The sequence below is a fragment of the Pseudopipra pipra genome, chromosome 2 (assembly GCF_036250125.1).
Source record: "Pseudopipra pipra isolate bDixPip1 chromosome 2, bDixPip1.hap1, whole genome shotgun sequence".
Classification (NCBI taxonomy): Eukaryota; Metazoa; Chordata; class Aves; order Passeriformes; family Pipridae; genus Pseudopipra; species Pseudopipra pipra.
The window spans coordinates 20610323-20623240 of NC_087550.1; the positions used below are offsets into that span (position 1 = coordinate 20610323).

The 12918-nt window shown below is 37.9% G+C and overlaps 1 protein-coding gene across 8 annotated transcripts in view; it reads left to right on the forward strand.

Annotated features, from left to right (window-relative positions):
• The window catches only part of SENP7 (SUMO specific peptidase 7), a 36216-nt gene that overhangs the window by 1650 nt on the left and 21648 nt on the right, over positions 1–12918 (forward strand). For 2 of the 8 annotated variants that reach the window (XM_064644199.1, XM_064644201.1), the window contains exons 2-7: positions 741–855; positions 2144–2214; positions 2758–2865; positions 4985–5079; positions 10347–10544; positions 12109–12306. In XM_064644199.1, the coding sequence (XP_064500269.1) occupies positions 801–855; positions 2144–2214; positions 2758–2865; positions 4985–5079; positions 10347–10544; positions 12109–12306 (725 nt within the window). In that variant the 5' untranslated portion in view covers positions 741–800. The remainder of the gene's footprint in view (positions 1–740; positions 856–2143; positions 2215–2757; positions 2866–4984; positions 5080–10346; positions 10545–12108; positions 12307–12918) is intronic. The other 6 variants (XM_064644200.1, XM_064644203.1, XM_064644206.1 and 3 more) reach the window with 6 other exon arrangements.

Here is a 12918-nt window from a genome sequence, read left to right on the forward strand (position 1 = left end):
ACAGTTTACTGTGGTAGCAACCAATACTAATGTCTGCTGTTGAACCTGTATTAATGCATGATAGGCTTAGCATTTGATTACACATAAACAGGATGTTTTCAGGGGCATTTTAAGACCTAGGCTAAAATACTAGAGTCAGTAGAGTGAGGTCAAGTAAGTAGAGCAGCTGCACAACTGTGTAATATTTGCTAGTGTTTATTTTTTCTAAAATATCTCTATTAGTAGTACTTTCTAGCAGTGGAAGTACTGGTGAAAACAAATGGTAGGCACAGGAACTGGTTTGATCCGGTAAGGTCTGGACTATCTAGTGATGTAGAAATAAGTTGTTTCCAGCACCTTGTTTATGCACTTTCTCTGACCCTTGTTCCTACAGGTGACTGTAGTGATTTAATTTGCACAGACCCAGGTTGCATGAACAAACTGAACCGTTTATTGATTACAATCTTTGGTGTATATATGGAGTCTGGGGAAGGAGGGACAGGCATTCCATTTATAGGTGGGGTTAGGGGTCAGGGAAATACAGAGAGCTGTTTTTCATCAGACAGGAGAGCACACACTTCTTCACTACAGTTACAATGATTGATGGTGAAAAGCAAGGCCATAAAGAGATTTACTACAGGGTTTAGAAGTCTGTTTGTTTATCTCAGATAATGCAAGAATTTCAGGGAGTGAAGGCAAACAATTCAAATTGCTTTTGTTTAAATCCCAAGACTTCTTGCTAAGATCTCTTATCTCTGCAGTGTCCTGAAGAATTTGCATTCCTACAGGTGACAACCTTCAGAAAAGTACTGCTGGTTTAGATGAGTGCGTATACACGTATCTGTCTTGAGTTAGTCACCTTTTATTTGGGAAAAGGTGAGGCAACTGCATAGGTTGCATTTAGCATAGATTCAGAACTCTGTTTACTTCTCAGTTTTGTGCTTGTTTTGTAACTTAATTGTGGACACTGCAAACCAACATCTTCTTAATGAGTGTGAGCATTGAGAAGATGCTGTATGGTGAGCTGGAAATGTTGTTGATGAACGTATCTTGTGCTTTTTACCCCTTTCTGTCAGTCTGTCTGCCTCTTCTTGTCTTCTGAGTCTGACCTTATCTGTTATTAATGTTATCTGTTATGTTATTACAGAGGTTATCTGAACCTCTTCACCTTTAAATGCATATTAAAATTCTAGATAACTATGTGTTCTTAGCAATCTCATAATAGAAATCTCTAGTCAGGCAGCTGGTGGAGTTCTGAAGTAAGAAATTTGTACCTGGCCATTAAAGTGCAGATCAGAAGAATGCATTCTGACTGATGAACATGTTTATAGGCCACTTTTAAAAGAAAACCAACCAAACAAATTTGAAACAGTCTACTTGTAGAAGTCCTTGAGTAAGAAAATGTTTTGTTCAATACTTTTATGTTGATTGGAAAGGAAGGGAGGTACTTGTATGAGAAGTTGTTGCCGGTGCGTAACATTTATAATTTATTTTTTAAATTTATAATTTGAAGAATCAAAGGCATATTTGTTATTACAGCCTTTGACCAGCAAAAGCAGTCTGAGGTACTGATTACAAAAGAGCTTAATCTTTGTTTCAAAGAAGTGTAGAGAAGGAATAAGAGCACTCATGATTCAGACTGAAGGACTGAAGTATTATCTCATTATGGTGCAGAATGCTGCATTATGGTCTGTCTGAAGGACTGCCTACTGAGCTAATGGATGTAGTTGATGTATTAATTATTAAGTTGTTAGCTCTGCTGTTCTGGAATCCCTGCTTGTAATTTCATGGTACAACATGGGACACTTGGTGGCTTGCAAATCAAGTACACTTGACAGCAGCCATCATATGGAGTGGCTTCAGCTTTTTCCTGGCTGAGATAGACTCAGTTATGTGAAAGATGCAAGTTTTACGTTCCCTCTCTGATTCATTCTCATCTGGTTGTATTTGCAATGTCAGGTTTTGCTTCTCAGGATGCCTAGAGAAAAGGCAATGCTTGCACTTTTTTTCTTTCAGTTGATATTATTTTAACTGGTTTAATTAACTGATAGGAACTGCTGTCCTATTTCCTTGTCTTGATGAACTAGTAAGAATTTAGTTTGATAATTTTTGGTTTGAATTTCAGTAAACAAACCTTATTTCCTACATATTTTTTCCTAAATAGGCAAATTTCCATGGACTGCTGTTTTCTCTGACAGTAATTACTTTCCAAATGCTGGTTCCATTTCTGCAAAGGTTAGCAATGACAGTAGGTTATACCACTTTCAGTACATTGTAGTCTGTTGATGCTAAATTATCATACCAAAATGCTAGTACTGTTGTAAGATGTAATTGTTCTTCATCCTGAATTTTTTGTTTAGTGAGAGCAAACCTGGTGTGACAGTCATGATATTCAGCTGTTTTCTTTGCTCTTTATCGTTCTCTAAGCTGAAACAACTTAACTGGAGTGTAAACAAATCAGAGTGAACTAAGAAAACTGTCAGTACATTGGTTGTCACCTTTTAGGCACGTGTTCTAAGTTGTGAAGTTAATAAAATAGGAAGAGCTTTTTCAGATGGTTCATGTGTTAAAACTAGCTCCTCATGAGGTATGACTCATGATTTGGGATCAATTCCTCGTCAATGAGGAATGCATTTAAACTAAAGTCACACATCAGTGCTTCCCTTACAGCTTAGTTTTGCCTGACAGTTAAGAAAACTTTGTACATGACAGTATGCCAGCTCATAGCAACAGGGCATAATTTAGTTTTATCGTGTGTGTAACATCATCTATTTTCAGTTTCGTATACCAAAGAAGAAAACAAACGCCGAATCAGAGGCTGTCCAAGTTCAGTCCCCTTTGGCAAGGCTCCCAGGCTCCCACCATTGGGACTACCCTTTAAAAGAGGTAAAGAGAAGTTCTTCAGAGTGTTAAGTAAGAGAATGTTACATGAGGTTTTGGTTCTGTTTTGGATGCTGGCTTTTTAAATACCAAGTGCTGCCTTGGAGAGAAACAGGTGTGTAGGTCTGAAATCTGCCTGCAGGCATACATTTACAGAAATGGAAGTCTTAGTGCCATGTTTCCAGCCTAAATCATTGAAAAGCAGAGTTGGTCTTCAGGTGTAGTTTGAAGCTGTCTTAAAAGTCCTTAATTTAAAGATAAATATAATAATTTTTTTAGTTGTCTTCTGATTTCTGAACTTTTAAGTTATATTCAGATCACATAGTAAACTTTTTGTTATGATATGGAAATAACTTTTACATTGAGTTTTCAGATAGTTATTGTTTATATCTTAGAGCTTAAACTTTAAGAGAATAAATTAAGTGCTGTATCACTTTTGACAGAATTTTAGGTGCTAATACAGAAATAAATGCCATAAGTACTCTTACAGTCTTTCAGTGTTAATACAGTTATCATAAATTACTGTCTTGACCATCTCAGTCACATATAGAAGCAAATATTTACCTCTGTAAATCTGTTCCAAATTCAATGAACGTTTTTAAAATGCCAAATGTTGGAAACATATTTTGCTACTCTTATCTGCTTCAGCTCAGCATCAAGAGTTTGTTGTAGATTTTAGTGCTTTCAGAATCATGAGGCAGGACAAACAGGCTCATCCTCAGAGGAATTTTAAAAGCTTGGTGGGGGTAGTTAGGAATTTTTTTGTGATCATGTCCTCTAGGTCTCTTGGTAGGCCAGGTCGTTTCAGCACACTGCAATAGAGACTCACTGTGTGGTTGTATTCTATACTGTTAATTCTTTGAGTGATCAGAGCATCCAATAACAGCCAGGTTCTGAAATTGGAGGTAATGTCTCCTGTGGTTACAAGCAGCAGCCTCTTGGGCAGATCCAGACAGCACTTGCATGGAATTCTTTCTGTCTTTCTCTCTGCCTCTGCAAAAACAGTGATTACACTGGATGAATGGAAAAGTGCTTTTTTTTATTTGTTACTTCCTGTGTGTTGTCTAATTTTCCATTTCTTATTTTTCCTACCTGTGTCTATATATTTTAGACTTTTCCGTGTGGTAAAGGGTTTTATGTGCTTTAGATGCTGACTAGTTTTTTGTTCTACTTTAAAAGAAAAGCTTGCTCTGATGTATCAGAATTTGGTCTGTGTTGTTTGAGGAGCTTTGTGCAGCTTTAAGTGATTTGGATGTATAGGTCTCTACCATGCATGAACACCAGTGATATGAGGTGAAATAGATGATGTTTGAAGGCAGGAAGAGGGCAGAGCACCTTCAAGGCAATTTCTTGCTGCCAAATTTTTCAGTAACGGGGTTATTTTTCATTAGAGTCCCATTTTTCAGATGCCCTTTTACACCACAGTTAGACAGAAAGGAAGATGTTTGCTTTCAGCCTGACTGGCATAATTTCCCAACATCTCTTTGGTTTATTATGTTTTACATTTAAAAAAAAACAAGGAGAGATTAGCAGGAGGTAATGGCAGAGGGAGGTAGGTTTGGGGAATTGCAGCAATGGCTATGTTTTGGTGCAGCTTCATTTTTTTTAATTTGAAAATATAAGTGCTTTCTGGGAAGGTAAGAAAATTTGGAAAAAAATGAAGTCTTGCTGTTAAAAATTTTTCCACCTCAGTGCCAAACCTTCAAATTTCTTTTCCTTCTCAGAATTTTATATCTTTCTGTGGAATATAATTGGGTTAAATATATGGAATTAAGGAAAGTAGAGGCTGTTTTGTGTATTTGTGATTATGTAAAACAGGCCTAATATTTAAATCCCTGTTTGTGATAATCCTTTAAATAGGGAAACAATTGAATTTTCTTGTATTGTCATATTTTTTAGGAGAAGTAAGTTCCATTCAAGATCAGGTGGTATGTGGATGCTTTAAATGAAGCAGATTCATTCTTTTCGAAATTGTTATGTGTGCTCTTTGTGGCTCTGCTCTAGTACATTGTTTCTATGTCTGGCATTGTTCCATTTTTTCCATTTTTCTAATGTTATCCATTATGACATATTAATGATGAAATCTGAATCTTGAAACCTACCAGTTTTATTTGTTTTGTTTCAGTGGAGATTAAGTGCCAACTACAGAAAGCCTTCCACAAAAGGAAGAAGGCAAAAGGACCGTGACAGACACAGCTCTAATGATGAAGAATCAGTTGGGTAAGAAGTCACCTTAAAATTAGTTCCTCTCTGTTTGTATATTCAGAGTTTTGCAGTCTGTCTTGAAGATGGGCATCTCAGGTCTCTGGCTAGTTTTTTGTGTCATGCAGAGGTGGTTTTCAAGCTGTTGGGTAGCTCACCTTCAGAGAATCGTGCTTCAGTGATCTCATGGCAGTCGTAACTTTAACACACCACAAGACTGTGACATTTGAATGGGAGTGCAGCACTTGCTAGAGGAATTACTGCTTCTTGACCTGCTTGGAGTCCTGAAGGGTGTTTGTTGCTCTCTAAGTGCAAATTGTCATTCTAGCTCTAGATATTTTAGGTATTTAGGTATTTAAGAAGCTTCCCAGATTATCTTTTGCTTAGCCTTTTTTGCCTCGTTGTCCACACTCATTAACCTAACTTTATCAACTCTTAAAAACAATTAAAAAACCCCTTAAGCAATATGGTGATTAGTAGGGGAAGGCACTAAAAAAACTAGAGCTTTTTCACCTCTGTGTTATTGTCAAGACACCTAAGTAAATAATTAAGACAGCTGATGTGCCACTTCTTTATGCTCTGTTGACAAGAGCAAATATCTTGGTTTCTTTGAGATTATGGCAAATAATTTAAAGTTATCTTCTGAGAAGCTGTCAGATAGATAATTGTTTATCCAAGAAAATTTTGAAGCTGTAAGTGCTGTAGTTGACAAATAGAAATGAAAATGTAGAACTAGATTTATTAGCGGCAGCTAGGAAACAAAATGACTTTGTGATGAAATGAATTATGTTTGTCTTAATGAAGCAATCATTATTCCACAAATCATTCAATTCTAAATAAATGAGTAAGCATTCTCTGCCCTGTTTTCTGACTGCAACTAAACTTGGCCATAAGTGGTTTCTTGTCAGGAGATGTGGTTAAAGACCAAGTGCACAGGTAATGAAAATGCTTAATGACACTGCTGAGTTATGTGGTTTTGTGACCTATGAATAGTCATTGTTTAGCCTGGTCTGTATATTCAGAATGCTTCAAAGTGTTGTAGGGAAGAGCTGAACTTATAAAAGATGCTGAATTTATTTTTTCATACCTCCTCAGAGGCATAGCTGTGAGTTTACATGGATTTACCTCAAAATGCTTGTGTCAGTAACTTTAACTGAGGGAGCAGCTCACAGGGTCAACCTGGGAGAATTAGCTGTGTTAATTGCAGTTTTCTGAATTTCATTTATGTTGATATCTGATGTCAGTCTCTAAAGGTCTTTCAGTAAACTTTAGACTGATCTTTCAACATTGAGGAGGTGGGGTTTTTTTTAAAGCTACCTTTGGATCTATTACATATGTTAATTTTCTGTTACGTATGTTTATTTTGATATGTGAGAGACTTTCAAATTTGTAGGTGTTCCATAATTTTTACCAAAATCTTACCAGCATGTTAGTGAGAAATGATTTAGACTATAAAGAGACAGCAAATATTCAGATATTAAACAAGTACATTTTTCACTTCCGCAAAAAAAGATGTGTGTCTAGAGACTAGCTGGAGGTTCTCTGTAAAATTTACTGTCTGCAATGAAGCTTGTACTTGGTATTCCATCTGGGTATTTGGTGTTTCTCAGTAAGTCAGAGTTGACACAGTGATCTCATTGCATAAGTAGAAAGAGCACACAGGTTCTAAAGAAGTGGTGTTTGTTGAGCAAAAGTCTAAGAACTGACAAAACACAGAAGAGGAAAGAGTGAGGTTGCATGCTGAGAGTCTTTCTGATGCAATAGTTTCTATGTTCTTTCTTCCCAGTGAGGAATTTTTCATTTGCATTGCAAAGCAGGAAATAAGTCTCAATGACAAACTTATATTAGCTCCCAGTGTTTTAAAAACAGTCCATTTTTATTGACAGGAGCTAATCTCCAATGTTTAGGGAGGCATATTTTATCTGAAGTGTTGCTTCAGCATTGTTACTGCCACTTCATTTTAGTCAGAAAGGACAAAGCGGATATATTAGCACAAACCCACCTTCACATGTTGTGGTGGGGTTTTTTTGTTGGTTTTTTTTGTTTGTTTTTTTTTTTAACTTAAATTTTGGATTACAAAATTTGGTAGTTGGTTGCTTCTGTCAGTTGTGCTGTGATGAGACCATGGGGGTTTGTAGCAGCAACTGCAGCTGCTCGCACTTGTATACCTCTGCTTGTGGCCTTGTGCAAAGTGACTGTCAGGTGATAGTTTTGTCATCCCAGAGAGGGCTCTCAGGGCAGCTTACTTCCCTTGTCCTTTTCATATGCTGGAGTTCTCTTACAAATTTCTGTGATTGTGTCACAAAACAGAACTGTCATGTAATCTCAATAGTTCAGTTTATTAGGGTCATGACAGAACGTTAGGTATCGTGTTTCTGTAGTTGGTCAATTAGTGTTTTGTATCCCACTTAGGAAACTTTTTAGCAATCAAGGAGGTGGATAAGACTATTACAGGGGTAGCTATCACTGCCTGGAAATAGTGTTTAGAGTGTCCACTTACTTCAGCTGTATTACTACTGCATTCTCCAAAGAGGGGAATAGAGGTAAATAAAAAAAATAACAATTTTTTTAAAAATCCGCCAAAAAAACCTCCACAAACCACAGCTACTCAAAAACCCAAACAAAATGGAACACTGTTCTGAAATTCAAGCTTCTCGTCCTGGTCTGTTTTGGTTTTTTTTTTTTATGGAGGAGGATTGGGAGGAGCACTTAAATAAGACGTGTGTGATTCTTTCAGCTCAGTATTTGAAATGTTAATTGAAATACATGTCACAGCTGAATCAAGTACTGACCCTGTAGCAGTCAGGTTTTTGTAGCAGTCATTTACATACTGGTTCCCTCACCAATGCATTCTGTCAGTAATAACTTCCTGGCCCAGCAAAACAAGGAGGTGTTTAGAGATATTCATGTTTGCTGCTTGTTGGTCATTGACATCTCATCAGTTGGTGAAAGGACCTTGAAGAAGAAAGAGGAGGGACAGAGGCTTTCTTCTAATAGGGTGTAGTCAGTGAATGTATCAGAGTTTCCCATTAATGATAGTGTATCACATTATTCCTTTGGGCACTAGAAAGTCAAGGACCTGAGCTGTGTATTTGCTGCAGAAGCTCAGGTAGCTGGATGCACATCAAGTCTATCAGTGGCTTTATTCTGTAAACTCAGGACAGATGTTCAGCTTATATGGGATCTTTTGGGGTGACCCTCGAATGGAATGTGACATCCCACTGGCACAAATTTATATTATTAGTATGTAGAATGGAGGCGTGAAGGTAGTGGTGTAGACAATAATAATTTAGTCCAAAAGGAATCAGTAGCCTCCAGGCCTCATTTTGATCACTTTCTAGTGCAAATTTGAATGAATTGGAGCCAGCAGTTACAACACTGGTGTGCACAAATATGATCATTGAGAAAGGAACTGGATCTAGTAGCTGTGATTATTGTGTGAAATAGAGGTCAAACGTATTCCCCAAAGGGGCATAAGCAATTAATAGCTTTTCATCCTATGCTTTCTAAGGTAGGATAATCCTTTTTTGCCTGTGAAAAGTGGTATGAGACTTGCCAGGAGCAGCTAATAGCATTTTTCATAATATGTTTTTTGTTTATTCCATCATTACATGTGTAAGTACATTTTCATTACCTTTGGGTTTGTATTTTTTCTGTTTTGTGGAGGTAGTATGTTAGGTTCTTTAGAAACAGAAATAATTGCCTTTGGTTTTCCCTCACCAAGATGCCTCCAGTTTTACTGTTGTGCAGCTTGCTTTCTGGGTCTGCTGGTGGAACTTGCTTTTGATGTACACTTTGCTTGCTTTTTTTCTGCTTGACACTAATTTTTATCTCTTGAAATGTCTTTTGTTTGATTTCCAGTAGTTTCATGGGTTATGTGCATGTGCTTGAATTTTTAAGTTCATTTTTGCAATGATCAAACCAAATTACAGAGGAGCCTGGAGCCTAAGGACTAGCATGATGTGAATGTGAGCAAAGCATGTCAGACATGAGTTTCCAAGGTGGACAGCAAATTATAGGTGGTGAAATTCTGCTTCTGACTCCTTTAGCTTCTGCTGTGGACTTTTTCTGTCATTGTGTTGTTTAAACACTCAATGTTGGAATATTTTCTGTTATCTTTACAAATCCTGTTCATACACGGTCACAGAGTCTTTGTAACATGCCAGGGAGACAATTAGATTTGCTTGCACAGTTGTCAACCCACTGAAGAATAGTAACCATTTGCTTAAGAAATGTTACTGTAGCATGTGTGTAACAGCTATGTGAGTAATAAAAGGTTTTCTCTAGCTATAAGAAGTCTTGCTCTATGGTGTGGACAATTTTATTTGTTAGGCAAGACGCACGATAGAAAAAAGCAATTCTTGCTTCAGTGATCTTTTAAAGTCGACAAATTAACCTGAACTTCAGTGTCCTCTTAGGACCAGCCCTTGGAAAACAAGTCCAGTTCTCAGTGGTTTGAATATAAAGTAAATCTGGACAAATCATCTATGATGTATAATATTTATCTGCTGAGAAGTTAAATGAGGCTTACTGTTGGGGCTGTACTTGAGTCACAACAACCCTATGCAGTGCTATGGGCTGGGGGAAGAGTGGCTGGAAAGCAGCCCAGCAGAAAGGACCTGGACATGCTGGTTGACAGCCACCTGAACATGAGCCAGCAGCGTGCACTGGTGGCCAAGAAGGCCAATGGCATCCTGGTCTGTGTCAGCAATAGGGTGGAAGCAGGACCAGGGCAGTGATTGTCCCTCTGTACTCGGCACTGGTGAGGCTGCACCTCAACTCTCATGTTCAGTTTTGAGCCCCTCATTACAAGGAGGGCACTGAGGTGCTGGAACAAGTCCAGAGAATGACAACAAAGCTAGTGAAAAGTCTGGTACATAAGTCCCATGGGGAGTGGCTGAGGGAGCTGGAGTTTTTCGGCCTGGAGAAAAGAAGGCTGAGGGAAGATCTTATTGCTCTCTACAATGACCTGAAAGGAGGTTGTGATGAGGTGGAGCTTGGGCTCTTCACTGAAAGTTTGCCTCTTCAGAATCACGTGTGGATATGTTAGCCGTTCATGCCGGAAGAAGAAACCTTGAAAGGCTATCCTGATCAAGAGATGTGTTTGTGATTCCTGTTCTCAAAAGAGAACTGCTTTGTAAATTGTCAAGGCAGTGAACCTAATTCTAGTGAAGGTATAAAGAATGATGCAGAGACAGTGAACTCATAGAAAAGCTTTGTTGGATTCATGTGACTTAAAAAGTTCTCAGCACCCTATTATTAATGTATTATTATATGTATGGCAGGCAACCCAAAGTTATCTTGACGAATGTCCTGAGGACGAAACTAGGAAGAAAGTACACACAGGCGCAACTTAAAACTGGTGCTAATTTTTGTGATGCTGGCAAGCTGCAGTCAGATCTACCACCCTCATCATCTACTGCCAGCCTAAAGATATGGCAGATTTTAAACCCTACTCTCCAAAGTCTTTTACTGTCTAAAAGGTATGTTGTTTTTGCCTCATGTCACTAAAAAAAAAAATTTCCTTACAGTTATTTTTTCATGAGAAAGTGATATTTGTTGTACCACAGCTGTCTTGTTCATGAACTGTATTTCATCTGACTTCGCTGAATTCACTTGTTCCTGGTTCCATTTGATAATCATTGAGAGAGATGGTGCCAGGCATGTTGTGGTGGTTTTGCTGTTCAAATGGCTTCTAGATGATCTTGTGCTGATGAGACCAATTAATTCTGATTTAACCATTGGATTCTCAAAATGTTCAGGGTTTTTTTATTCTTGTGCAAAGAATACACTTGTATTTAACTGCAACCCTTTTCTCAGAGAAGGTATCAAGGTGTATTTTTCACTGTTCCTGCTTTAGACTACTCATGAAAATAGGAGAACTGGCATAACAAGTCAGAAGAAAAGCATATCAAGTCCAGTATCATCCTGACCCTCCTGCAAGCAGTGGTCAGTTGTAGATATCGAGGGAGGGAAAAGTATGGCTATAGTGAATGCTTTTTTCTCTGTTTTTTTTCTCCAAGACAGTTTAGGGACTTTGTTTTTTGGAGGTTACATCCAGTCTACAGTGTTTTTCTGTATTAGACTTTTTTTCTCAGTGGTAGGCTCATTGTTTATCAGGTACGTGCATCTGCAGCATCTTGTCTGTAAGGTAGTCTCCTGTTTAAAAGCAAATTTACATCTCTGTGCAAGAGGAGATCTGAGTGATCCCCAGACATCACACAGTCTGTGCTGAAGTCTGCTCTGTGGATGAATACAGACAACAGAATTACACAGTCAATTCCCAAAAGACTGTGTTTTTCAAAACAGATTCAAAAAGGCCAGGAGGTTACATCCTAATCCAAAACAAAATGCAATGGAAGTGCTAGAATTTAAATCCCAGATTGAGAAATTTAGGTGGGTAAATCGAGGGCTATACAACAAGCTGACTGCAGTAGAATTGCATGAAGTAAGTTGTGTGTGCTCAAGTGGGCAGTTTTATCTTCGTATTTCTGCTCGGCTTATTTTTGATGCTTGTGTTCTAACACCTGGGAACGTTTTTCTGAGTCTTGCTGTTCTGTAGAATGCCACTTCATAACTGAGGGGAACAAATTCTAATTCTACCTTTTTGTGTACCTTTTTTCTACCTGTTTGCTAAGTGCTTGGGAAAATTCAGTCTGTTTCACTGGAGGCTTCTTGTTCACAGGAAAATCCAGATTGTTTGCTCGAGATTTCTGAGAAATGTGTATTGCATGAAAGCTATTTAGAGATAAACATTTACCAGATTTTAAACAGTACTACATGATGCGTTAGAGACAATGCAGTGTGAATTGTATTTGGCTGAGGTGAAATTATATGGCTAGTTTTTCTTACCCTGGTCTCTTGTTGCTTTTTTGTGTTAATCTTCTTACCTTGTATTTTAAGTTTCTTAATGGGATTTTTTTTTCTCTAAGGGACTGAAAATACTGATGTTGATTATCAAGCCTCTAAGATACATGAATTTTACAAGAAGTTTCTTCCTCTAGATTTCAGAGCAGTATTTATGATTTACTGTTATATATATGGCAGGCAACCCAAAGTTATCTTGACGAACATCCTGAGGACGAAAATTGGAAGGAAGTACATAGACAACCACGTAACAATTGATGCAAATTTACCAGCTGCTGATAAATTGCAATCGGGTCAACTACCCTCATCATCTGTTGCCAGCCTGCAGACATGTCAGATATTAAGTTCTCTTCATGAAAGTTCTTTTCTATCTGAAAGGTATGTTACTCACTGCTGATTTTGCCAGTCTTCCTGAAGTGGCATAAGTTCACAATGGAAAAGAATTTCCCTGAAACAATTTTGGTTCTACTCCTGTCTTGAATCAGGAGATGAGTTTCCTGGGTGCAGCTAACATGCTTGTCCAGTGAGCCCTTTTAACACTGCGTTTGTTCTGATTTGCTGGACCTGATGATAATGGCCTACTTTCCTTTCTTAGATGGAATTTTTGTTTGCAGTAGATCAATGTTTTGATTTATGAAGATGGCCAAGTAATTCAAACACATCTAAGTTGGTTTTGTGTCCAGAACCAAAATCTTGCTTTCTTGTAGCTGTTAATGTGCTCTAGCATGATTTCAATTAACTTCTTTTGCAAAATTTTCCAAATTCCTCTCTGTAATAGGTAATTTCACAATAACCCACCAGTGGTCTCAATCCTAACAGGGTGTCATTGTTTAAGGGCTGTGTGTGTCATCTCACCACTTAACCTCTACTTTTCCTCTTTTGTTCCTGTGTTTAGGTTGACTGAGCATCACAGTAATGCTCGACATAGAAAACTAATGGAAATCAAGTATTAGAATTATATAACATTTTGATGTAAGAAGGCAGTTGCAT